General features: G+C 36.6%; 1 protein-coding gene across 1 annotated transcript; it reads right to left on the bottom strand.

Annotated features, from left to right (window-relative positions):
• Positions 1-4,098: 4,098 nt before the first annotated feature.
• Positions 4,099-22,835, bottom strand: LOC137394565 (uncharacterized). The gene is made up of 11 exons (XM_068081292.1): positions 22,678-22,835; positions 21,404-21,613; positions 19,660-19,849; positions 15,148-15,933; positions 14,416-14,514; positions 13,683-13,831; positions 13,414-13,584; positions 12,293-12,520; positions 9,202-9,330; positions 9,010-9,093; positions 4,099-4,462 (listed from the first exon to the last, which is right to left on the bottom strand). The coding sequence occupies exons 1-11, from the start codon at positions 22,795-22,797 to the stop codon at positions 4,343-4,345; spliced, it is 2,286 nt and encodes a 761-aa protein (XP_067937393.1). The 5' UTR covers positions 22,798-22,835; the 3' UTR covers positions 4,099-4,342.
• Between the last annotated feature and the right edge of the window lie 1,568 nt (positions 22,836-24,403).

Below are 24,403 nucleotides of genomic sequence, written 5' to 3' on the forward strand. Positions count from 1 at the left end.
ATATCAAAGCTTTGTTCAGAAGCTATGAATAAAAATCTATCTGTTCTTCATTGATCCATTGCGTGGCTTTCAGCAATAGCTGGTAGTACTGCATTTACTGCTGCATGGTACCTCGCTGTTCCACATTTTTCTACATAGTAATAAGCTCTTTAGTAACATAAAAATCTTTGTTGGCACGCAGTCTCCCTTCTCTTTAATGGCTACCAACGATGGAAAGAAACAAACTCTGAGTAATCTTTTACTTCAGTAAAAATACAAATCCAGACACCCTAACACTGGTGTGAGATTCCCATTAGTAGCATAAAACTTCTCCATGTAGTTATCGGTGTTCAGACATCATCAGCCCTTTTGTCTCCAGTATCCATAAATAATTTTAATGGGATGACTGATATCATGAATCAGCAATATAATGTGATGTGGCAATACACCGATCTGACCCAAACTAGATCATTGAGAATAGTAGCTCTCTTCACTTTAATCTAATGTGAAAGACCTTTTAAAATATTTATTGCGATATATTCCTTTTAGGTATACTAGCTGTGAAACATCATCACGTTATCTGCAAGCAATATTTTATTTATCTGGTTGTCGCAAACTACATAGCCCCATCGTTGAGCACTTTATGATGAGTACAACCTCTGACTGACCATGATCACAACTAGAAATTAGTAATTGGAAGCTCGCTTTCTACTTCGTTGCTAGGAAACCAAGTCAACAAAGAAGTTGTTACGTCTAGAGTTTCTGAAGTATGAAGCTAATTTACCGAGACAACAGAAAATCAAAAGAAATTCAATTCATTGTAGCATCTGACAAGAGCTCATTTTAAAGTGATAATTGGTCTGCTGCTAAACAATAGGAGTTTTACAGCAAACGATATTTAGCTCAATGACAATAGACGAGGATGCAAATGGAGAGAACTTCGCCAAAGTGCATTAAAAGACCACTGTTGCATGCTAAGAGTAAACAATGAAGCCATGACTAACAAGCTTTTAACAACAGAACAGGTCAAAACACATTTAAAAAAATGGCAGCTCAATTGACTTTTCTAGAAGAGAGAGGAGTACTGACTACAAATTTTGGTGATTAGTTCTGTACAACAGTTTTACATTGGTCATAAATTGCTTGAACTTGCAGCTCATTCATTTAAAAAAGACTGTCAATCTCATATCACAAGTTGAACTGGGTGCAATACATCAAAAGCATCAAAATGAGTTTCAGGGTTTAGTGTTGCTACCTGGTGGATAAACATGAAGTTGGATGCTGCAGTAAGATGGTTCAAGCGACGCCTAAAAATATCACTTACCATGAAGAGTGAAGTTATGGCTGCAATAAGTGAACTAAAAACACAGTTTTTGAAACAAGGATTTGCCCACTGAATGGCTCAGTCGCTTGCAGTGTAAATGCATAATGGGTCTGTTCTCATCCGCATTGGTCCCCAAAATTTAAACAAAGCCAGCTAAAGGTATCATACTTTTTGCCAGCTCTCAGATATATGGTAGAAAATACTCATTTTTATAGGATGCCACAAGCGGCATTTCACAAAAGAAACTCAGAAAATTCTATTTCACAATTACATTCTGGACAATAATGCCATTTGGGTAGGCTTGACAAGTCTAACTAAAGTCCTAGTGTACAACAAAAACTAGGATGAGCAGCTGCCTGAGATGTCTTTTGAAAAGATCAAGGAAATCTGGCTGTCAAATTCAATGAAGACAAGAGCAAGTTTCTTCAACACAATCTACCAAATATTGAACACGATTTTATATCAGGTGGCTCAAAGTTTGAGAAAGATATGGCTAAACTGAAAGCTGAACGTAAGACAGCCGCCACAAAGTTAGAGAATGTCAACGCGCTCTGGGCAGCTACAGAGAAGTTTGCTGAGGTACAAAGAGGCAGCGGGGGAAGTAAACCAACACCCTTTCAGGGCAGGCTGGCATAAGTAGGTCTAGGTCTACTTCAATACCCAGTTATTTAGTGCCATCTTCTTTGTATGAGCCAGAAGTTGCATTCCCACGAGACGCCTGCTTCCTTTAGTGAGAGCGAGGTAAAGACAGAAAAGACAGTTGCTGTGGTTGAGGAGCCATTATTGACCAACCATCAGGCTCTGGGCTAGCCTTTAGTGATGGAAGTACTAGTAGCAGTGATCACAAAAGCGGCAGTAAAGAAGAAGTAGTGTAACGTAAAGTGGCTTTGGCAGTAGCACAAGATCTGATGGGCCAGAGGAATGATCCATGGAGACGACCCGAGTGGAGCCAGGTAACAAAGGTGAGTTATTGTGAGTAAGGTGAGTCATTACGTGCAGTCAATTGAGCTCCTTGATAGATCTGGTACTGTCCAAAATAAGATATTTTTTCATTTTAAAAGAAAATAAAAAGGGCATATTGTTGATTGGAGTTGTGATACCCAAACTACATTAATGTCTGAAGTCATGGTAGTTGCAAGTGGTCATGACAGTTGCAAAAAGTTGATGAAGCCAGAAAATTAAACAGTTAAGCTAGTCTAAAAATGAGTAAAAATAGACTGATACGGCCCTTCTTTGAGATTTTGACATGTAAGTGACTGCTTCATGCAATACCGACAACGCTGAATGAGAACATAAGCAACATTCTAGGGAGTTAGTTTAGACTGCCACATTGATTCAGCATAACATAACACAAATTGCTCTAGTAAATATAAACGACCAAAATCTACAATAAATTGTGTATATTAAATCTAGCCAATAAAGACCTCAAAATCGTGAAGCTGTTTAAACCAATAAAAACGTACGCCAAGTGCTGTTACAAGGGCAGTATACAACATGTAACAAAATAGCACTTCAACAACAACGTCTTTTACAAAAATGTTAAACAACCCGTCCGAATCAACTATACATTGAGAAGTTTTGAGCAACTTCCCACTTCATACCGATACTACAAGGAAACCGGATTCAATTACGTTAATTTCTAACAAACGGCTGCTTGCAAATATAATTAACCGACTGCTAAAAATGATCAATTAGTAGTACAGATTAAGTATTACAACTACTCACACGAGACAACTCAAGTTCAGTTCTATCTTGTAAGTAGTTAGTAAACAGTTTTGGTGTACGCGACATTGACGACGGAGCCTTCCTTATAACAACGATCACGTGACAACTCTATTTGGGGGAATTCCCGACTGGTAATATACAGGGAGAAAAATCCAACTGCGCTTAATTACGGCTTTGTTAGCACATCACGAACTACATGTACAGCTATCGCGAGCAAACAGTTTTTACAAGAGTTTGTCTCTAATTTAATGCTCAGTAATTATGCTAAACTTTCGAAACTTTGGCAAACGCGTACAATATTTTAATTGCGATGACATCTCTTGAAATAATAACCTAGGGACATCATATTGACCTCGACAAGAAAATAAGGATCAATAACGTGTCGCGATTAATTTTTTTCCTAGGTCGCGACACCCCCAGAGTTGAAACTCCCCCAAAAGACTCATTAGGCTCGGCTCAAAATCACGTTTTAGAGAGGGTTTTCAGACCATAGGGTACTGTCAGCGAATTTGCTAATTTAGGGGGGTTTCCGCAGCCAATCCAGTGAAAGGGTCCTTGTTTCTCCTAGCTTTTTCCAAATAAAATTTACTAAGTTTTGCTGAACAATTTCTTTCATTGATTGGCCTAATTAGGTGTTTCCCTAGATACATATGCTATAAGCCTTGTGGAAATTATTTTTATAGCTTCGAATCATATTGGATGTTTAGCGGCGCGTGGAACCTCGGCACCCCCTAGGGAACTCCCAGTGTTTAGGGGGTGTATTTCAAACTGATCAACCATGTGATTGGGGGTACAATATCCAAGTCTGGGCTTAGGCAAGTGGGTATTTCTTTCAGAGTATCAACCCTGGGGTGACACCAAAAAGAATTGTATAGCTTATATTCGTATAGCTTAAAATATAGTTATTATATTAGTTAATTATTATGACTTCATTAAAAGACAAATAAGATGAGCTGGACTGCCTTTAATTTAAGTTAGTACACAGTAAAGTAACATATCAGTAATGTTTTGTGCCAGATTCATCTGTAAAGCAGCTCGTTAGGTATTGATAAATTTATTAGACACCTGTATCACTCGTCGAATAGATGTATTTAAAAATAAATTATTTATTTAAAAGCCAACCAAGCTCTATGCAAAGAAAAGAACTATAAAAAAATGTTAAAATATAATGAATAAGCAAGCCAAGTAGTCCAAAAAACTTTTTACCGAAGAAGTTTTTTGTAAAAATATCAACTGAGTGGAACTCACAAAACCTAAAAGCAGAAACAACAAAGACGTGTATAAAAACTTGATTGAGAGGGAGCTATTGAGCAATCAAAACGCAAAATAATCTGTAGCCTTAGTTCTGTATGAGAAGTCCGAAATTTGAGAGAAATCCACCTTGTTTCTGCAGTATGGACAGGAATTGTCAATTTTTGTCCATTTCTCCAAACACTAGGAATAGAAAAGAATGAAACTAATTATCAAGTAGAGACGACTCTCAGATAAACATGAAAGGCAGAGTAAATTAACGAAGATTCTCACAACAATAAACAAGACTTATTTTCAAAGTAACAATGATAACTTTACAATAATAATGGTAATGGTATAATCAATTTCAAAACATTGAAATATAATTGATACATTGATAATTGATAAGTGGTGAGCTTGAAATAAATTGATTAAGTGGCCGTTTATCCATAAACATACAATATATATATATATATACATTGATTCGCTAATACACCTCACTCAGGTATACAGCAAGGACATCGGAATGACCTTCGATATTGAGAAATGTGGAAGGCTAATTCTTAAGAAAGGCCATTCTATGCTCACAGATGGCCTATGAATGACAAATGGTACCATCAAAGATATAGAAGAAGGGTACAAGTACTTGGGGATTATGCAAAGCAACATCAACCACGAAGCCGAGGTACGTCACAAAGCCATTACCGAATACAAGAAACGCCTTTGGCAGGTCTTACGGAGCCAGCTCAATGCCAAGAACCAAGTCATGGCAATAAATACCTACGCACTGCCAGTAATAAGATATCCAGCAGGCATAATAAAGTGGACTGAGGAAGCCATCAAAGAAACAGATATAGCAACTCGTAAACTGCTGACCATGCATGGAGCACTCCACCCAAAATTTGATACTACTAGATTGTATCTTGATAGGAAAGATGGCGGTAGGGGACTCAAAGGTGTACAGCAGACAGTGAAAGAGGAAGAGCAAAGCATCAAAGCATATGCAGCCTCCATGGCCATTTCAGATAAGTTGCTAGCTGAATTTCAATTGGCTGCTCTTACAACGGACCTACGCCCTGATGATGAGGAAATTGACTGGCACACGAAACCTCTTCATGGTGCTTACCACCAACAAATATCTAAGGTTGGCAATCTTCACAAGACATATATGTGGCTAAACAAAGAAAACCTAACGGCCTATACAGAGTCGCTAATCATGGCAGCCCAGGAGCAAGTGCTCCCAACAAGGCAACTCCAAACGAAAATCTATCACACTAGAGACGATCCTAGATGCAGACTGTGCAAAGATGTACCTGAGACCATCCAACACATCATCAGTGGATGCAAGCAGCTAGAAGGAAACGCATACACTGAGCGGCATAATCATGTCGCAGGTGTTGTGTATAGAAGTCTATGTGATGAGTATGGCCTTAATAAACCACAACACTAGTGGGAAGCTCCTGGTAAGGTCAATGAAAATGACCGCGCTAAGATCCTGTGGGACTTCTACATCCGAACTGACAAGCATGTCCTAGCAAACCAACCAGATATAGTGGTGGTAGACAAGGAGAACAAGAGGGCTACTATAATAGATATAGCAGTACCCAATGACTACAATATAGCCAGCAAAGAAAAAGAAAAGGTAGAGAAATATCTCTCTCTTGGAGAAGAGATTGAAAAATGCTGGAATGTAAGAACAACTGTAATCCCAGTAGTCATTGGGGCACTGGGCGCAATAACACTGGCGCATAAAATGTGGCTTGCCCAAATACCAACAACAATCAACTCAGGTGAGTTACAGAAAAGTGCGCTATTGGGAACAGCTAAGATCTTGAGGCGAGTGCTCAAACTCCCAGGTCTCTGGTAGGAGACCCGAGTTAGAGCAGAATTTACCACCCATACGGGGTATCCGGGGTGAGGAAACAATTTTTTTATATATATATATATATATATGTAGCTTACAATGTAAAGTAAAGTGCTCAATAATTGAGCCAATCAGAGCTGTGTATAAAGTTTATTAAAAACTACAAGTTAAAACCATTTCTACTAATAGTTTCATGCAATTGAATTGCAATCTTCAGGTAGAATGACTAAAATGTATAAGTTATAAAATTATTTTATAAAGCTGATGGCTTAGTACTATCAATGTTATAAACCCCCTTCAGACTACAACTTTAGAGTAGCAGCCCGAAGATTGACGGAAGAAGTCATGAAACTGCCAGTAGCTGAAAGATAAGTACAACTATTATCTATAACTAGTGTCTATATATATGGCAATGAGATCTGTTTCCCTTGCCTGCTCTGAGCTGCACTGATGAGGCTTCAATAGCCACAACAGTACTGTCTGTAGCATGAGTATATATATCTATATATAAACTCAGTAAGAAGTTTATTAAAATTTGACTAAGCATAAAAATTACTAAAAGTTTCATATTACCCCAAAAGGGTAATACCCGCAAAAGATGTGTACCACTCATCAGATAAAATGCTTAGTGAGGACTATACATGAAATTCTGCATTAGCTGGTAAACTGAAATAGAAGCTCAGGTATTAAAAGCTATTACAAGCTAGATGGATGAAGTCTATTATGTAACGCTATTTTGTTACGCTAAAGATGTTTCTTAAAATGTCTACAAGTATGTAGATGTGAGTTCACTTCGTTTATTTAGAGTTGCCTTCTCGGGTCTGTAAATGATGAAATATTTGGAGTATATTAGGATGAAATGTTCTTGGAGTAAGGCTTGGCATGTGATAAAATGTACCAGGTGATGTGATAGCATAATCCATTTAACTTTTAATAGCTTATAATACCTGAGTTTCTATTTCAGTTTACCAGCTTATGCAGAATTTCATGTACAGTAGACGCTCCTATAACGCAGACCTAAACGGAAATTCCAGATAACGTAAATAATTTATGTAAAGTTTTTGCTTCATACTACATAAAAAATTCCATATAACATAAAATATCAAGTCAGGCAAATTTCAAAATCGATTTGAATGTTAGTTTATCTCGCCGCACTTGCAGAAAAAAAACATTTATTCTATTATGTATATTTCTCGCGACATTCAGATAATGTCAAAACGGAGACTCGGCTAGCTGAGCAATGTTCACAAATACAAAGGCGATTGGTTGGTACAGGTGTTACAGCATCGGTCTACTAATCTGAATGTGACGAGTTGGAGTATCGTTGAAAGTTATCTTTTATCCTAACCTTGACCCTCTGGATACAGATAGATGACGAACAGGTGGAACCCCTTTTTGTAGTAAAGCGATTTTGTTGTTTTGCCTTATTGTAAAACTAATAACAAAATATTTGTTATTAGTTTTACTTTGCAGACTAGACTCTGATGAAAAGAAAAAAAAGCAAATCGTTGTAAATAAACATCGAAAATGTGCAGTCCCCAATCAACTTATTGTAAAATTACCGCAATCATAATCTATAAAACCAGTGAGATTGATCATAAAAAAGAGAAAAGTTGTCGATACAACTCAATATTACTGCAGTTACGGTACAGCCACCAAATTAAAAGAGTGAAGTCATGTTTTTCCCTTTTGCATGGTCAAAAGAGTGAGTTTAAAAAGATCTCGGAATAGTTCAGGCAATTTACATGTGTTTTACTGTTCTTATAACGAAAATTCCCTACAGCATAAACGTTCCTGGAACGAATTATTTACGTTGTAGGAGCGCCTACTATATAGTCCTCACTAAGCATTTTATCCGATGAGTGTTATACACCTTTTGTGTAATATGAAACTTTTAGTAATTTTTATGCTTGGTCATATTTTAATAAACTTCTTACCAAATTTATAGTAATCTCTACTTTAGTATCGAGCGCTTTATGCCGACTTGTAGCCCAAACTTTATTGTATATATATACTAGAAAATTTTCTTTTTATTTAACATATAACAACAGTTACCATTCTAACTTTCAAACTTCATATCATGAGAAAAGTACATACATAATAAGAGCTGTGAATTGTAGGAGCTTTTGTAGTCTAGTGGTTAGAGAATTAGATTGAAAACTTGCAAAATGCAATCTTTGTGAGTTGAAGTCCAGCAGAATGGAAAATTTTAATTCCAAGATTTTAATAGCTATAGCTTGACATACCCAGCTATACACAGACCAACTTTGAGAAATGTATCATGTTTATCCATAAATGTATAATGCATGCGTAAAATTGTATATATATCATATGTTTGTACATAATGTAAGAGTATACATGTATATATATTTAGTATTGCTAGAAATACTAGTTCCGTAAAGAATAATAAATAAAAAGCACTATGTGCAGCGTGAATTATAGTATAATTTATAATATAGAGAGTACTCTGCTGTTGGTTAATCATGACAGATATAGTTCTGTTCTCATCAGGTGATAGTTTTAGAAATTTATATACATGCATATAGGCCCTACGTATCATACGTATCATATTATGTTTATCCATAAACATAAAATGTATCTGTATATATATCATATGTTTATCCATAAACATATACATGTAATGTATGCATATATACATCATATGTTTATCTATAACCATATAATGTACGCATGTATATATAGAATGTTTATTGATAAGCATATTATGTATGCATATATACATCATATGCTTATCTACAAACATATGATATGAGGTAGTATCAGCATAACGAATTCTTAAAAATGCTAATATAACTTTCTTCGCTCATATAGACAAGCTACATGTACAATAGACTGGAAATGATATTAGAAGATAGGTGTTACTTACATCTTTGTGAAAAGAGTTATGGCCACATTTCAGTAGAAATCTTTTTCTACTCACACTGAATTCCTCAAAACATATGCTGCAGTCCTAAAAAGATAGCGACAGAGATGTTATGCAAGTTTATTCGTTTATAAATGATAGTTAAAAATCACCTGAACTTAGTGGCAATGAGTCGGCATATTTGCAGACACTCACTTCATGCATGTCTTTATCTTGATCGGCTCTGTTGTTGACAGCTTGAGAAGGTGCCCTGACCAGTAGGCGTGGCCTGAGTGGTTTAGATTTGTCTGTCCGCAACTCCTCAGGACTATGAGCATAGACGCACTAAAACAATAGACCGATAAGCGTGTACACATATGTATGTACAAGTTGGTGATACGTAGGCTTGGCACACAAATTAAAAGCGTCTTGATAAAATCACTCATTGCAAGTTTGAACAAAGCCTGTATCATGGCATACACACTATTTAAAGCATGCTCAAAGAATCAACAGCTATAAACAGCTAACAAGTTTAACCAATTTAATTATCGCGTCTTCACAACTATGCAGATGATATAAATGATAGCAATGATGATATATATACTGCAAAACCTCTAATTAAATGCCACCTCTACAGTATTTGAACGCCACCTCTACAGTATTTGAACGCCACCTCTACAGTATTTGAACGCCACCTCTACAGTATTTGAACGCCACCTCTACAGTATTTGAACGCCACCTCTACAGTATTTGAACGCCACCTCTACAGTATTTGAACGCCACCTCTACAGTATTTGAACGCCACCTCTACAGTATTTGAACGCCACCTCTACAGTATTTGAACGCCACCTCTACAGTATTTGAACGCCACCTTTACAGTATTTGAACGCCACATCTACAGTATTTGAACGCCACCTCTACAGTGTTTGAACGCCACTTCTACAGTATTTGAACGCCACCTCTACAGTATTTCAACGCCACCTCTACAGTATTTGAATGCCACCTCTACAGTATGTGAACGCCACTTCTACAGTATTTGAACGCCACCTCTACAGTATTTGAACACCACCTCTACAGTATTTGAATGCCATTTCTATTTAACCGCCACTATGAACGAAGGTTTGAAAAATAGAGTGCTACCCTTTATTTGAATGCCACCTCCATTCAAACCGCCACTTTAAAAACCTTTCATCTTTATGAACCGATAATATCAAGGGATCAGTAGAAAAGTGCCCAAAAAATCATATTGATAAAGAATAGTTTACATCAATAACAATCAATTCTCTCGTCGTCCAACTCTAAAGCTTTCATCTTGTTTTTCCTTAAAGGTTGACTTGCAACAAAATTCACATTACAGTTATTTGATATGAAAAGATTCACCATGTCTTACTCTGTTGTGTTGTAGGTGCAAAATATGTGGAAACGTGATTACAAGCTCTTAAAAGCTAAAAAACGAACAGTTAATCCGCAGCCACACGAAACCGCCGTAGTTTGGATTCGCTTTCCAAAACGGCTCAAATGGGTATAGTTGTTACAGGATGGTTTCTGTTTACACTTTCATGCAACCTCATTCGTCGAAATACTTTCACAAATATACTTCACGCATTCAATAAAACCATGTCTATTGTTCTTACGCGTCTGTTTTATCGTCATTGTAATGATGTCACTTTTAGCACTGATATCTTATAACTTACCGTAAAAAATCGTTAAACTTTTTAACCTTAGCTCGAAGGAGTACATATCATTGTCTGATAATCATGATGAGCCTGTTGGTCACTTGTGATAATCGATTAGTGCTGCAAAAATTATTTGCGAAGTATTGGGTGACATGATCAGATTACGACTTGCCGATTAGACCAGGCCAAAACAAAATTGTAAAGTAGCAGGCATCTATATTTGATACGGTGTCTGTCATAAACTAGTACTACGATAAGTTTTATATTGAGCTTTTTATTGGCCTTTCAACTCACGTGAGAACATACGTGACAAGACGATAACCAAATTTCGTAGTTACGTCATCGAAATAAAGAGATTCATTGCAAGCAATAGATGTCAACTGGTAGAGATACTTCTTAGTTTCTCAATGCATATTTATTAAAAGATATTTGACAAGTTGGAGGTAAGTTAGCAGATTTATTGCATCCAAAAGGTTTAATATCGCTCCACTGAGAAATGAGGGCAAAATATAGGCGACATTCGCTACGCCCGTAAAAAGGCTAAATTTATCTTCTCAAAACTCTGACAAGCCATTTAAAAAACACACCACCAGCCTCTATTTGAACGCCACCTCCAAAATATAAAATAATAAAGTATTTTATACTAAGTGGTAAGTACAGTGTGCACAAGTATAAGACTACCTACAATAATCTAGTATTTCTGAAATCTATATAACCAGTTGTAATTTGTCTTAAAAAGGACACAAAGGCTTGGTATCATTTTAATGCTCAGTATCTCCTTTATCTGTGTTTCTTATCTGCGTCTTTAAAAATAATACTCTGGCTGTTACATCGTTAGCAGTGTTACATGTCAATATTTTTTATTAAGTGCTATTTTAAGAAATAAGTCCTTGAACTGTTAAAAATGACTGAATCTATAGCTAGGGAAGTAGAAATTCAAACATGAAAAAATTCAGAGAGTTTAACACAATGGCTTTAAAAAAAGAATTGCTAACTTTAGCTAATTTATCAAAGACCGGTGCGTCATTTGCCAGTGGATAAGTTATATTCTTTATTTTTCTTTTGGAGTGCCTATTCATTCATTTCTTTCTAATTATTTTTTAGCAATCTGAATCAATTTAAATTTCTATCATTCATTCTCTTATTCACTACCACTCTGAATACACTTGCATCTGTCCATAAACACAGGACATAGACACAGGAGTTAATACATAGATTATGATGATGGATTTGAGGGCGTTTATGGACAGATGTAAGTATATTTCAGAGTAACAGTAAGTAAGAGAATGATAGAAATGTAAGTTGATTCCAATTTATTAATACTTAGCAGAGCTCATCGCGTGAAAGTATTATGTAATTTGGAGTAAAAACTTTGACTGGCAAACAGAACGATAACATACCAGAACAATGTAGATTTTAAAAAGTGAAACGGTAGATAAATTTTTTTTTTCAAGTTGGCTATAATATGTTTATTGATTTCTATAGTTAAAGTGTATGAAAATTATTGGGCAGTTTTACATTTGCGCACATGTCTGTGTAGAGATGAAGAGGTGCAGCAGAAAAGAAAGTATATGAAAAGGTATGCAGTGCTTCAATGCAGTGAGATTGGTTTACAGTTATATTGTACTCACCTCATTTGCAGGAAGACGGCACTTTCCACGAAGACTTCTTTGACAGATTTCATACTTGGGCAGAGGTTTCAGCTCTCCTCGACCGTGAGCAAACCTGCATTCAGCTTTTGTATTCCAGCACTTGCCAGCCTCCCACTTCTCACACATGCTAGTTTTCCGTAAATAAAATGCCAGACGGAAAGGACACTGCTGGTTATCACAGGGCTCGGTATGAGCCGTGTTGGTATCCTGTAAAAAAACCGTTACTTTAAAAAGCATAAACATCAAGCGAATATATAGCTGTAGTTATGCTACACACAATCTCCTCACGGCAGCATCTAAAAAGAGAATGTCCTCTGTTAATAAGACTGCATATGAGTTCAACAGAAACAACCTCCGATTCCAGTTGCGTGTGGTGCTTTCTTTAACTGGAGCTTTGCGGTGGCCATTTTAAGCCTGACTGACTCATGCTCAAAGTTGTTGAGGCCATCTCAATCTCATCTATTGTGTGCTTTTATATTATTATAAATTATTTGCTAAATAAAATAATTTAGTTCATTAAATTAATATAATAAATTATATCAACAACATTTATAATATAATTAATAATAATTACATTATCAATTAATAATTTATTAATTATCAATTTCTTAATTAAAAATTTAATAATAACTATTAATACAGCAATGAATACAGCAATATTTTACTTGTTTATCAATTTTAAAGCATAATGCAATGCAGATTTCCGAAAGAAAATAACATCAACATGCGGTAGGTTTCAAGGAGGAAACAAGGCCAACATACAGTAGGTTTCAAGAAGAATGTCAGTGTTGAAGTGTAGTGAAACCTTTACAGAAGCATTTTTCAGTCGATGGGAGTTGAGTTATTTTTAAAAGGTGAAAAACTAAAGATTTTAGACTATGAATTGACAAAGATAAAACTTTGTTGGGCGATCCTAGTATCTAACTTGATCAATTTAATTGTGCCGACCTGAAATCGACAGCTGCTTATGGGAATGGGCAAACAAATCCTATTTTTGAGTAAGATCACCTATGATATAAGTTAAGCATCACCTTACAAATTGTCTAAAATTCATTAAACATCTACTTTAGATAAGTTAATTTATGAATTGCTAAACAAACCTGAGGCGGCGGCGGCCCTCTGTGAAACCAGTCAGGAAAAGGTCGAAGCTCCTTTTCACCATGTGCATGTTTGCAGCCAGACCCAAAAGGACAAAAGCCATCCTTATAATGCCAGCATATGCTGGTCTTGTACAGCTCAGGTATCTTTACGTAGGGCGTAGACTTTGGCTGCTAGAGAGAAGAAAAACTTTATGAAGTTCGATTCAACGGCATACATATCCAGCCTATAGCAAATGAAGCAGAAGTATCAATGGAGTGAAGGGACTTACAACTGCAACTGAATGCGGCGGCAGGCCATTAGGAACATCTACTGGAGCAATAGTCTTGTTCACAGTTGGAGCTGGAGGCGGTGCGACTGCTGCTTTTACACCAGCTTTTCGACCAGCTTTAGAAGAATCTTCAGATCTTTTATTCTGATCTAAAAAATGTTGCTCTGAGCATAAGAATGTGCAATAGGAGGGGGTATATAAAGAGAGCGGAACAGGAAAATAAAGAGGGAGAAGGGGGGGGGGGTCAGAACAGAGAGAGAGAGAGAGAGAATAGAGAGGAGAGAGAAAAAGAGAGAGAAAGGAGACAGAGAGGAGAGAAGACAAAAAAGAAAACGGGAAAAAGCAAAGAGAGAGGAAAAGAGGGAGAAAGGGTTAAAGAGAGAGGATAAAAAGAATGGAAACAAGAAAAAGGGAGACAGAGAAAACTGAGAGGAAAGAGAAAACAGAGAGAGGAAAAGAGAGGTACGAGAGAGGATAGAGAGAGGATAGAGAGAAGGAAGCGCTGTCAATGGACTTGAGAGCTTTCCCAAAAGCATACTGTGGTAAGGTGTCTGTAGAGGCAAATTTTCTGAAACAATTTATGGAAACACGACTACATTTTTCTTGCTCAAAAAGCATGTATTTGTGAGTAACCACTACCAACTTTCAAGAATGTCAACCATTGTATTACAACAGTTCATCATATGGTGATCATGATAAGAAATACTTTGGTTATCAAAGTATTTACTCTAACCTTTCTTATCTTGATTATCCCATCTCATCATTAGTTCCCTTGCAAACATTTCATCATCTTCAATTTGTTTGTCTGTATCATGCTCTCCGAATGTCCCAGCTGTAGGTAAGCAATGATCATACTGTTATAACCAAGAAATCGTTAATTCTAAATAATTTATATCAAAGTAATTACTATATTCTGTCTGTTTATACCTTATTATGTCTGTTCATACCTTATTCTGTCTATTCATACCTTATTCTGTCTGTTTATACCTTATTCTGTCTGTTCATACCTTATTCTGTCTATTCATACCTTATTCTGTCTATCCATACCTAATTCTGCCTATTCATACATTATTCTGTCTATCGCTACCCTATTCTGTTTATTTACACTTTATTCAGCCTATTTCTACCCTATTTGGTCCTGGTACATTCTATTCTGTTTATTCTTGGCTTGTTGTACTTGGTCACACTTAGTTATGTCTCGTCCTAAAAAAACAAAACAGGAAAGGTGCTGCAGCCTTGCCCAGCAGTTTGGCCGTTGGTCAGGTTAATGTCAGTTTTACTATTTTATAAATGACAGTTGCCAAGATAAACAGCCAATAAAATCTGCCTACTACTACACATGTATCTCTCTGTTCAAACAATAGTTGCCCTTGAGTTAGTCATTCTGATAAGTAATCCTTACGCATACCACATGTACGCATATCAGATAGTTTGATAGTGGAGGTGTGGGATAATGGACGCATACCTGAGCCAACTGAGGCAGTAGACTTTTTCCTGGAAGGTGCTGCAGCTGCATTAGTCGTCTGCTGCAGAGATGATTGGTCGCTGTGTTTGCTGCCATTGGATACCTCATTTGAAATTGAAGTTGGTTGAGCTTCTTCTTCTTCATCCTTTTGGGTTAGAGGCTTTATGAGGTTTGTGGACTCATCCAGATGACCAAGTGAATTTGATGTTGCAGCTGATGATGAACTTACAATACCCTCTTGGTTGGTTTCAGATCCGTCAACCGCTTTTACCCCACTTTTGGACTTCTTCTTTTTCTTCCTTTTTTTAGCGGGAGCCTTTGGAGGTTCCTTAGCGGTCTCGGATTTCTTTTCATGGCTATTCACAGCAGAACCCATGCATTGTGAAGATTCCTCATCAGGGCCTTCAGATTGGACTTGAATTCCAAGAGAAATGGTAGAGTTGCCTTCACCTTGACCTGTCTTGTGACCATGGAGTATTTCATCAGTCGCAATTTCGTTTTCATCTTTGCACTTTTCTGTCGAATGACAAACAACCTCTGTTGATTCTTTCTCTTTATTAGATTCGACTTCACCATCACCTATACCAGACCTATCGCGTTTCCGATCTCTTTCATGTTTCAAACCAAACACATTTTTTACTTCTTGATGCTTTTTCCCTTCAATGTCGTCCTTGACCTTAGCATTATCTACAGGCCTTCTTGGTGTTGTTGTAGCACTTCTCAGAGCTGCTCGTTCATGAAGTGATAGATCAGCAAAGTTACTCCTTGCAGATAAAAAGGCCGAATCTAAAACGCAATATAATAGATAGCAACAAGCCACATATTATTTATTATTTGAACCTTTTCAAACTAATGTAACACCTGGTCATTTACTAGGATTTTTGTCTGCACTGAAGCACCATGTATCCAAATATTAATATCTATTCAAATACTTGTCTAAATACTTATCTAAATATCAGAATAGATAACATAATAGAATAAATCTAAATACTTATCAAATACATCCACTGTATTTAAATATCAACATGTATCCAAATATTAATATAGATCCAAATATTAACGTGCATCCAAATATTAATGTGTATCCAAATATTAACGTGTATCCAAATATTAACGTGTATCCAAATATTAACGTGCATCCAAATATTAATGTGTATCTACATATTAGCAAGCACCTCAGACAGAGCTTCTGTCAACAATTGGATTACATAGTTTTCAGTCTATTTTTAAACCGTTGCGCTGCCACAACAAGAATGCAAACAAAAAAAGTGATACTTAGATTTATGCCTTATTCTGGTTAAAAACCCTGAAATATACAACCCAATAGACGATATACAATAGACAAATATGCAGCGGGAACATCTGGTTTGAAGTCCTACTAACTACCTGAAGATTTCATTTCTCGTCTATGAAATCTCCTGGATTTTAATCTTGAGCAACCGCAGGGCTAGATGACTGTAAGGTCATCATAAGATCAAATGGTTTGCACAGCGTGTAAAAAGGTATCATCATGGAGATACAGTACAGCATTTCACACTGAACAATGGTGCCATCTTGAGAGCCAATTTCAAGTGTTTTATCAGAGAGAAATCATATAAATACAAAACAAACATCGTCACTGCTTGCCTCAGTTAATTTTGTCTGGAATGTCTGTCTGGTTAATTTGAACTCTATTGATACAACACCAGGGCAATTTTCTGGCAGCGTTCACATTGGCACGGCTGGCCATTTCCGAGATGACTGACAACCAAGTGAACCACTTGTTAACAGACCTTAGAGCAAGGGTTCCCAACCTTTTTCATTCAGTTCCCCCCTTATGCCTTGTCATAAATTTGATTCCCCCCGCACTTTTAACTTGACTAAAAACAACTGATACAAATTATCATCCCATTTTATTGTACATATCTAAACATATAACAACATATTATTAATATTTATACAGCACGCATACAACACACAACAGTACATGACCTTCGGCATGACGGTGAATTGGTTTATGACTAGGTTAACTTAGTATCCAATCAGAATCGGGATGGATGTGCTCACATATATCTATGGGTTCTGACTAGTAGCTCATTATTAGCAACTAGTGTTATAGATAAAACCAAAATGTTAAATGATGAAACCCAAACTCAAACGTCACTGCAAGACATAAATTAAAAATTTAACAAATCAAATATTCTGTTCCGCTTGTACATGTATATTCAAAATTCCCCCCGGGGAATTTCCTCCCTGGTTGGAAACCCCTGTTTTAGAGACACAAACATAAACATTAGTTATGGTCATATCTGCATCAATTTTTGCGTTAAAAATGGAAAAACTGCTCACTACAACTGGAATAGTATGAGCCAGCACTGGATGCATTTGCTTTGGTAAACCTGACCAAGTGATTGCTCAGTTGCTCTGGTAACACGCTTTTTAATTTTAAAGAGCTGGTGTAGAAAACCAAAGCTTCCCGGGTATGTTTATCTACATACATATGTATATATATCTTTCCGGGTATATTTAAACCGAAGCTACCAAAGTTTGCAAGGCGCCGTCCAGGTTCAAGCAGTCGCTAGCAGTTGTGGCAGTTGCTAGCAATTGCTAGCAGTTGTGGCAATTTTTAGCTATCATAGCAAATTGCAATTCTAGCAACTCCTGGAATTCTAGCAACTTTTTGCCCTATTGTTGTCAAATCTGAATTAAATCAACCGATTTTGAAAATTAAATACTGAATTCACTAGTAATAAGTTGTCCAATCAAGCAAGAGCTGTTAACCCAATTAAGAATAACTGAAGCTATTTGGTTGCAAGTTTCTTTCTTCTTTCTTTAAAGTAACTTAGTCTGCTCCCTCAAACAACGTTCCTTGCTTCTGTAGTTTTAATTCGCTTCGCCTTGTTTATTTTTAGACTGGATGTCAACCATTCATTGATTCTAGAGACTGAGCTTTAGTATAGCGCCATAGCTCTTCATATTATATTTCCACACCAAACTATTTCAGGAAAGGAAAGGTGACACTATATGATGTAGTTATTTCTTAACCTTTACAGACCTTGGAAAGACAAGTGATGCTAATCATAGCAAGCTGTGGTGAACTGTCACACAATATGTGATCATGAATGTTTGTTTTTTAAACAGTGTGCGTGATTGGGCAGGTCAGAATGCAATAGCTGCTTAGAGCATTGTAAATGCTTGGTGTATCTGGAGGGAAATATTATGATTTGTCATTTAAGTGAAACTTAGAAATGAATTGCTAGAAGGTTAAAGAAACCGTATGGCCATTCTTTTAGGAATTCCAGAATGGACGGATTCAATTTTTACCTACATGCCAACAGGCCTGTATTCCCTGGTTGAAAGTTGGGGCGGCAAATGTTAGGCGACTAGTTATGAACACCAGATGGTTTGGAGGGGGCGGTGTAAGCCCCCCCAACAGGTTTCTCTCATGTAAGGCCACAACCGGGCCTCTCACATAAAGTTTAAAAAAATTTTATCGGAAAGAATAAATATTTTTCTATTATTTGAGATTTGTTTGTTTTAGGTGATGTGACTGCTAGGGCGTTTTCAGATTAAAATAGGCAAAACTTGACCGCAATTAAAACGCTAAGAAAAAAAACATCTTTTTCTTTTGAGCGTTTTAACAAAGATCAATTTTGCCGATTTTATTTCAAGTTCATCCGAAGGTTTTTACGCTTTCGATGGATCATTGCCAAGCGGATGCTTGGTTGAACTTGACCTTTTTCAAACATTTATAAAAGTTGTTAACAAGAATATTTTACCAATGATGATAATAATGACGCCTAAGAACTACTAAAAGCTGATGTTTATCTCTATGGCTTGGAATAAAGTGATATTCTACAGCAATAGAAACCGTTCCCGTAGCTGTTGGGCAAATAACTGTTCGAGTAAACGATGTGGAGGTCGAGTTATCTAAAGCAATTTATCATTGCGTGGTAACGGACCAAACAAATCCATTTGAGTTAATCATGTGTTCGTTGTAAAATTTTTACATTTTATTCAAGGGCGAGTTATCCGAGTTTGACTGTACTTAGCCGCCAAAAATTCCTAAAAAGTTGGGGCGGCTCAGCCGGCCAGCCGCCCCAGGGAATACAGGCCTGCATGCCAACTTACAGAGACGAGCTTTATTATAGAGCCATAGTTTTTTATATTCTATTTCCAAGATATTTGAGAAGACAGGCTGGCAGCATTCAGGAGTAGCTTATGTAACTTAGCTTCTGACAGCTTGAGAGAGTTTTTCAGTTCAGACTGCGATGAGATGTTGATAAAAGCCTGTATTCTGATCATAACCACTTCATAGCAGGCTATTATAGACTAAGGAATCATACTGCAATAATAATAATAATAATGCAAATACTCTACAGTAAGCAAGGTTGAAATTGAATGATGATGTCTATCAACTGCCTTGACTTTTATCTCACCTTGCCTGTTACCGTAGCAACATTTAATCAGTGCACTTTGTTTCAGACACAGCATGTATCTTATCTGCCGAAGTAATCTATGAACGTGACTTGCCTTCAGAATAAGTTGAACTTGCAAAGCTCAAGTTGAGCTCATCAACATCAGCTGTGTTGTCCGGCATTGGAATTGTCCCCTCTTCAATTAGAGCACGGAAATGCTGGAGGTCAGCTTGCGGGTCAATTGCTGGGAGACCATTGATGGAGCAACCAGCATCCAGACTTTTCATGGCTGATATAAACTTCTCCTGTGAAAAGTGTGAAACGAAATCATAGGAAACTTAAAGAGGTTGTCTTGGGTGATAAACTAACCTAATCAGCGTTTTATGCGTATGAAGGTCTAAATTGAAGCAGCTATTGCATCCAGAAAGTCAGAATAAGCATAGATAGTTATGAACTTTATTATCACCGACTAATGCTTTTTAAAGCAAATTAAATCATAAAATAAAAAATAAAATGAAGACCAATAAAAAGAAATCATAAGAGAAAACATTTAAACAACTAAGGTCATAAGGTCATAGATACTAAAACTCCAAAACGGCTCAGCTAATGGGTAGCCAACGTAGAATCGACATCTTTTATTGCTACAGACAACGCCATAACTCAACTACTTGTTGTGTTGACAAATGTATTGACCAATGAGAGCTCAAATGTATTGACCAATGAGAGCTCAAATGTATTGACCAATGAGAGCTCAAATGTATTGACCAATGAGAGCTGACTGAAGCCAGGTTAAGGTCCTGACATTCGTGTTGGATGTCAAAATTATTGCTGTTTAAACATTTAGCTTTTATGCTTTTATGCGTTTAAGCATTAGTTTTTATGTAACTACTAGCTGTTTTATTTTTGCTCAAGGAAAGAACAACTACGTCTAAACAGTAAAAATCAGTCAACTACAAGAGTTTAAATCCATAAAATGTTTTTAACAACTTTAAATATAAATATATGTTTCAGCTAAATAATTATCATGCTACAAAAAAGAATTGTTGCTGTTTGAAATTTAGCCAAAGGGATGGACTTCTGTCCATTGAGGAATCAATTCATTCAGTCACTCACAGAAACATCAGTTTCTACAGGGCCAATGAAGATCAATCTGTTCAATCAGACAGCAAGGGTTTTACATTTGACAACTGTAGACTGGCAACATAAGTGATGTCTTTTGTAAGTGTGTGTGTATATCCACAGCTTCATGCAGGCAACAAAGGCTGTGCTTGAAAATCATTGGAACAATGAGGACCTTTTACACTAAAGAGAATTTTCCTATGATACGTATGTGATACATATCATAGGAATAAGTATTCGCTTTGGCAGTAGGTAGAGATTAGGAAGAAGCACAATGGGTACAAAAAAGCAGCAACGAGCCATTGTTCTTTTTGATAGGTGGGACCCTCTCGAGGATGATCCTGGATATGGTGGATATATAAAAATATTTATAAAAACCCTTAGCAGTTGTTCTATATTGCTATTTTTGAAGATTGAATTTACACGATATTGTAACACTAATTTAGTTTGCCTAGTTTCTATTATTTTCATTTTTTCTAGTTATTTATTTTTTGTCTTTTTGTGCTTTATTTTTAGTTTTCATCAGCTTTCTCATTTTCACTAACATAACTGTAATGTTTCAACAAACAGGACAACTTTGAGGCACTTACACCAGCACAACTTTGAGGCACTTACACCAGCACAACTTTGAGGCACTTACACCAGCACAACTTTGAGGTACTTACACCAGCATAACTTTGAGGCACTTACACCAGCACAACTTTGAGGTACTTACACGAGCACAACTTCGAGGTACTTACACCTGCACAACTTTCATCTTTAATCAGTTCTGAATATGAAGAAGCTTTCTCTTCCTCAATCACAGCAATAAGATACCCCTTCTCTTCCGGTGATAGTTCAGGCGCACCAGAAATGTGAACCAATTCCATACCACCTTCAAACTCTTTTCTAAACCGGTGCAGAGAGAGCAGAAAGAGATATCTTTCAAATGATGCTGCCAGAAAGCATTTCTGAAATGAAATGCAGCAAACAAAATGACAATGGTCAGTGTTTAAGTCCGCGCAAACTGTTTTCTTATTGCAAACTGGCAGCACTAACAGTCCTATTCTTAGAGGCTGTGAACTGCTGAGGCAGCCTGTAACAGGTGTGCTACATGACAGCGGTTGGCGTTGCATGCATTCTCCAAGTACACTGAGTAATGCGCTAGTATGGTCCAATAGGAAAGGTGCATGTCTAATAAATGGACATTCTTAACTTCTATAGCAAAAGTTAAGAATAATGAGTATATCACCGTGGTGATCATCTTTTTACACTGAGCGTGTTCTTTGCAAGAACAGAAAAAAAGTGTTACATACTCATGATAAAGCATCTTTATAAATTCTGTCACAAATGCAGTTTATGCAGGTCAATTCACCTGCCTTAATGCTAAAGGTAGGTGAGTGGTGGGTGGGTAGATGTTTCATAGAGAGGAAAAGCTCATCTAGGTTAGGCGACATGAACTTCAGACTTAACGCAGCGTAATCGTATATATTATGTTTGTTATATTTTTATGTTATACTGAAGTATCATGACCTTTTTACTTTCACTCAACTCAAGCTTCCTTTCCTTTATGTCAGTTTCACTTCTTCCCAAGATAACTAATACGTAAATGGGTTCAGAAACTTTTTATAGGACTGATTCAAAAAAATTTGCACGGTTTTTAAAATTTGCACTCTAATTTGGAAACAAAGTATCACAAAAGCTTCAGATAGGAAAAAAGTATAATATAGGTTACCCATGGCATGATGTTTTTAGTTTGCAAAAGAAATAATAATTTTTCAACTGTAGATTAGATTTCAGATTAGAATTTCTCATTGACCCGCGCTGCTGTGAGTGCAACCTGATCAACAGTTATAGATTGTTCAATGAGGTCATTACTACTAAATTAAACTAAAGTGTCGATTTCAAGTTCATTTCTGTAAAATGTGTAGACTTTGCTGTTATAACCATTACTGTGGTAACCACTCATTCAATGCATATTTCTTGCCACAGTAAAAATTGAGAATAGTGATATAAAATACATGACCGCACTGACCCAAGCAGTGATGCTTTCTTCTCGATAGAATCTTATCATGTCATCCTTCCATGAGCAGCTGCATTGACTAAAAGTCGCGGATGAAGACCCGTTAATCTTTTTAGCAGCTTGTTCAGTCATTGCATTGTTGCCTGATGCAGACTTGGAAGCGGGTTTGTTTCGGGTCATCATCAAATACAGCAATGGTATTATTATTTTACCACCACTAAATGCTGAAATATAAATAAAAAACAATTGCTAGAAATTAAAGGGAAAAAATTCATGACATTTTTGAAATAATCAAAATTTAATGAATTTTTAGGCTCATATTATTAATAACAGTGATGCGCTTCAGATTGTCAAATCTTGCAAATGGCACAATTCTTGACACTAGACAGCATCCTAAAAAAATGAAGACATTTTCAAATTTAAACTTGGAACCCGAATCAAATTTTAAATAAACAATTTTAAGAATTAACTTGAGAGTTTCAAATTATTAGTAATCCGATCAGCGTTAAAACAGAAACTAAAAGATGAAATGATATCATCAATAGGTCAAGTTGATGTATGAACAAGTGCAAATCATACGTAAAAAAATTTTCTGTAGGTTCACATGCGGAATACAAATGCGAGGCTGAACTGAAAGCCTAATACTGTAATCTTATGATATAGACATGCAGAACAGTAAATCTGTAAATCTTTTTATATTAAATAATTGTATATGTAAGGCACTACCTAATACAGCTTAGAAGTAAAACAAACTATACACGAACAACAAAGAATTTAACCAAACGCAAGGAATCCACGATTTAAAAAAAAGTTTTACAGAGGACTGTTTGGTAATGCCTAGTTGAGTGCTTGCTGGTTCGCTTACGAAATATGAATGGATTTAGGTACTTCGTAAAGAAACAAATTATCCATAATCAATAACATACAGTTAACAATAATAATAAGCAGCTGGAGGTGATATCCTCAGTACATGACTCTCATTGTCACTAGTGGCTCCTGCTATCTTTTCATCACTATTGCTAAATCCACTATCACGTCAGTGGTGGATCCTTAGCCAGAGGCGTCTTCGGCTGAGGGTACCTTGCAAACAGTTGCAGACAGACCGTTTCACTGTTAAATTGTGGGTTTTACATTGAACTCAAAGACCACCTTTTGCCCTGCCTAGTCCACCCAAATCAACTTTTCGTGAACATTCTTTGCTATTTTCAATTGATTTATTCTAATCTTCTTCATTACTCAAGCTCTTTCATCAGAGCTGTATAAGACTGGTGAGTGTGTAGACAACAGTCTCCATATATACTAAGTAGACGTCGAATCCTTTCTGACCTGTTGAGAGTTACCTTCTCAGCCGTTTTTGTGTTTGTACTCAGTATCCTACCTGTAGTTCACTTTGTTTCTTCTGAAAGATCGTCAACATTCAAGCTTCTCTTCATATTTTTGTAGGTCAGACAGGCTGCTAGTTATAGCAACTGCTGTCTCCGCCTCCCACGGATTAGTTCCTCATTACGGTTGCCATTGCGTTATATTCTTTAATGTGACATTCATGTTGAATGGATTTTCATTCTTTTTAAACCACCTCATACTTGACAGAATAGTACATTCATGACTGTCCAATGACTGTCCAATCTACTTGAGTCGCGACTTCACCTCTTTTCCTTTTTCTTTAAACAATTATGAGCCAGACCTAGTTGTTTACCTTGAATATTGGCTCGCCTCTGGTTTCGGTTTGGGTGTGTTG

Source organism: Watersipora subatra, chromosome 4 (assembly GCF_963576615.1).
Source record: "Watersipora subatra chromosome 4, tzWatSuba1.1, whole genome shotgun sequence".
In the NCBI taxonomy this organism is placed as follows: domain Eukaryota; kingdom Metazoa; phylum Bryozoa; class Gymnolaemata; order Cheilostomatida; family Watersiporidae; genus Watersipora; species Watersipora subatra.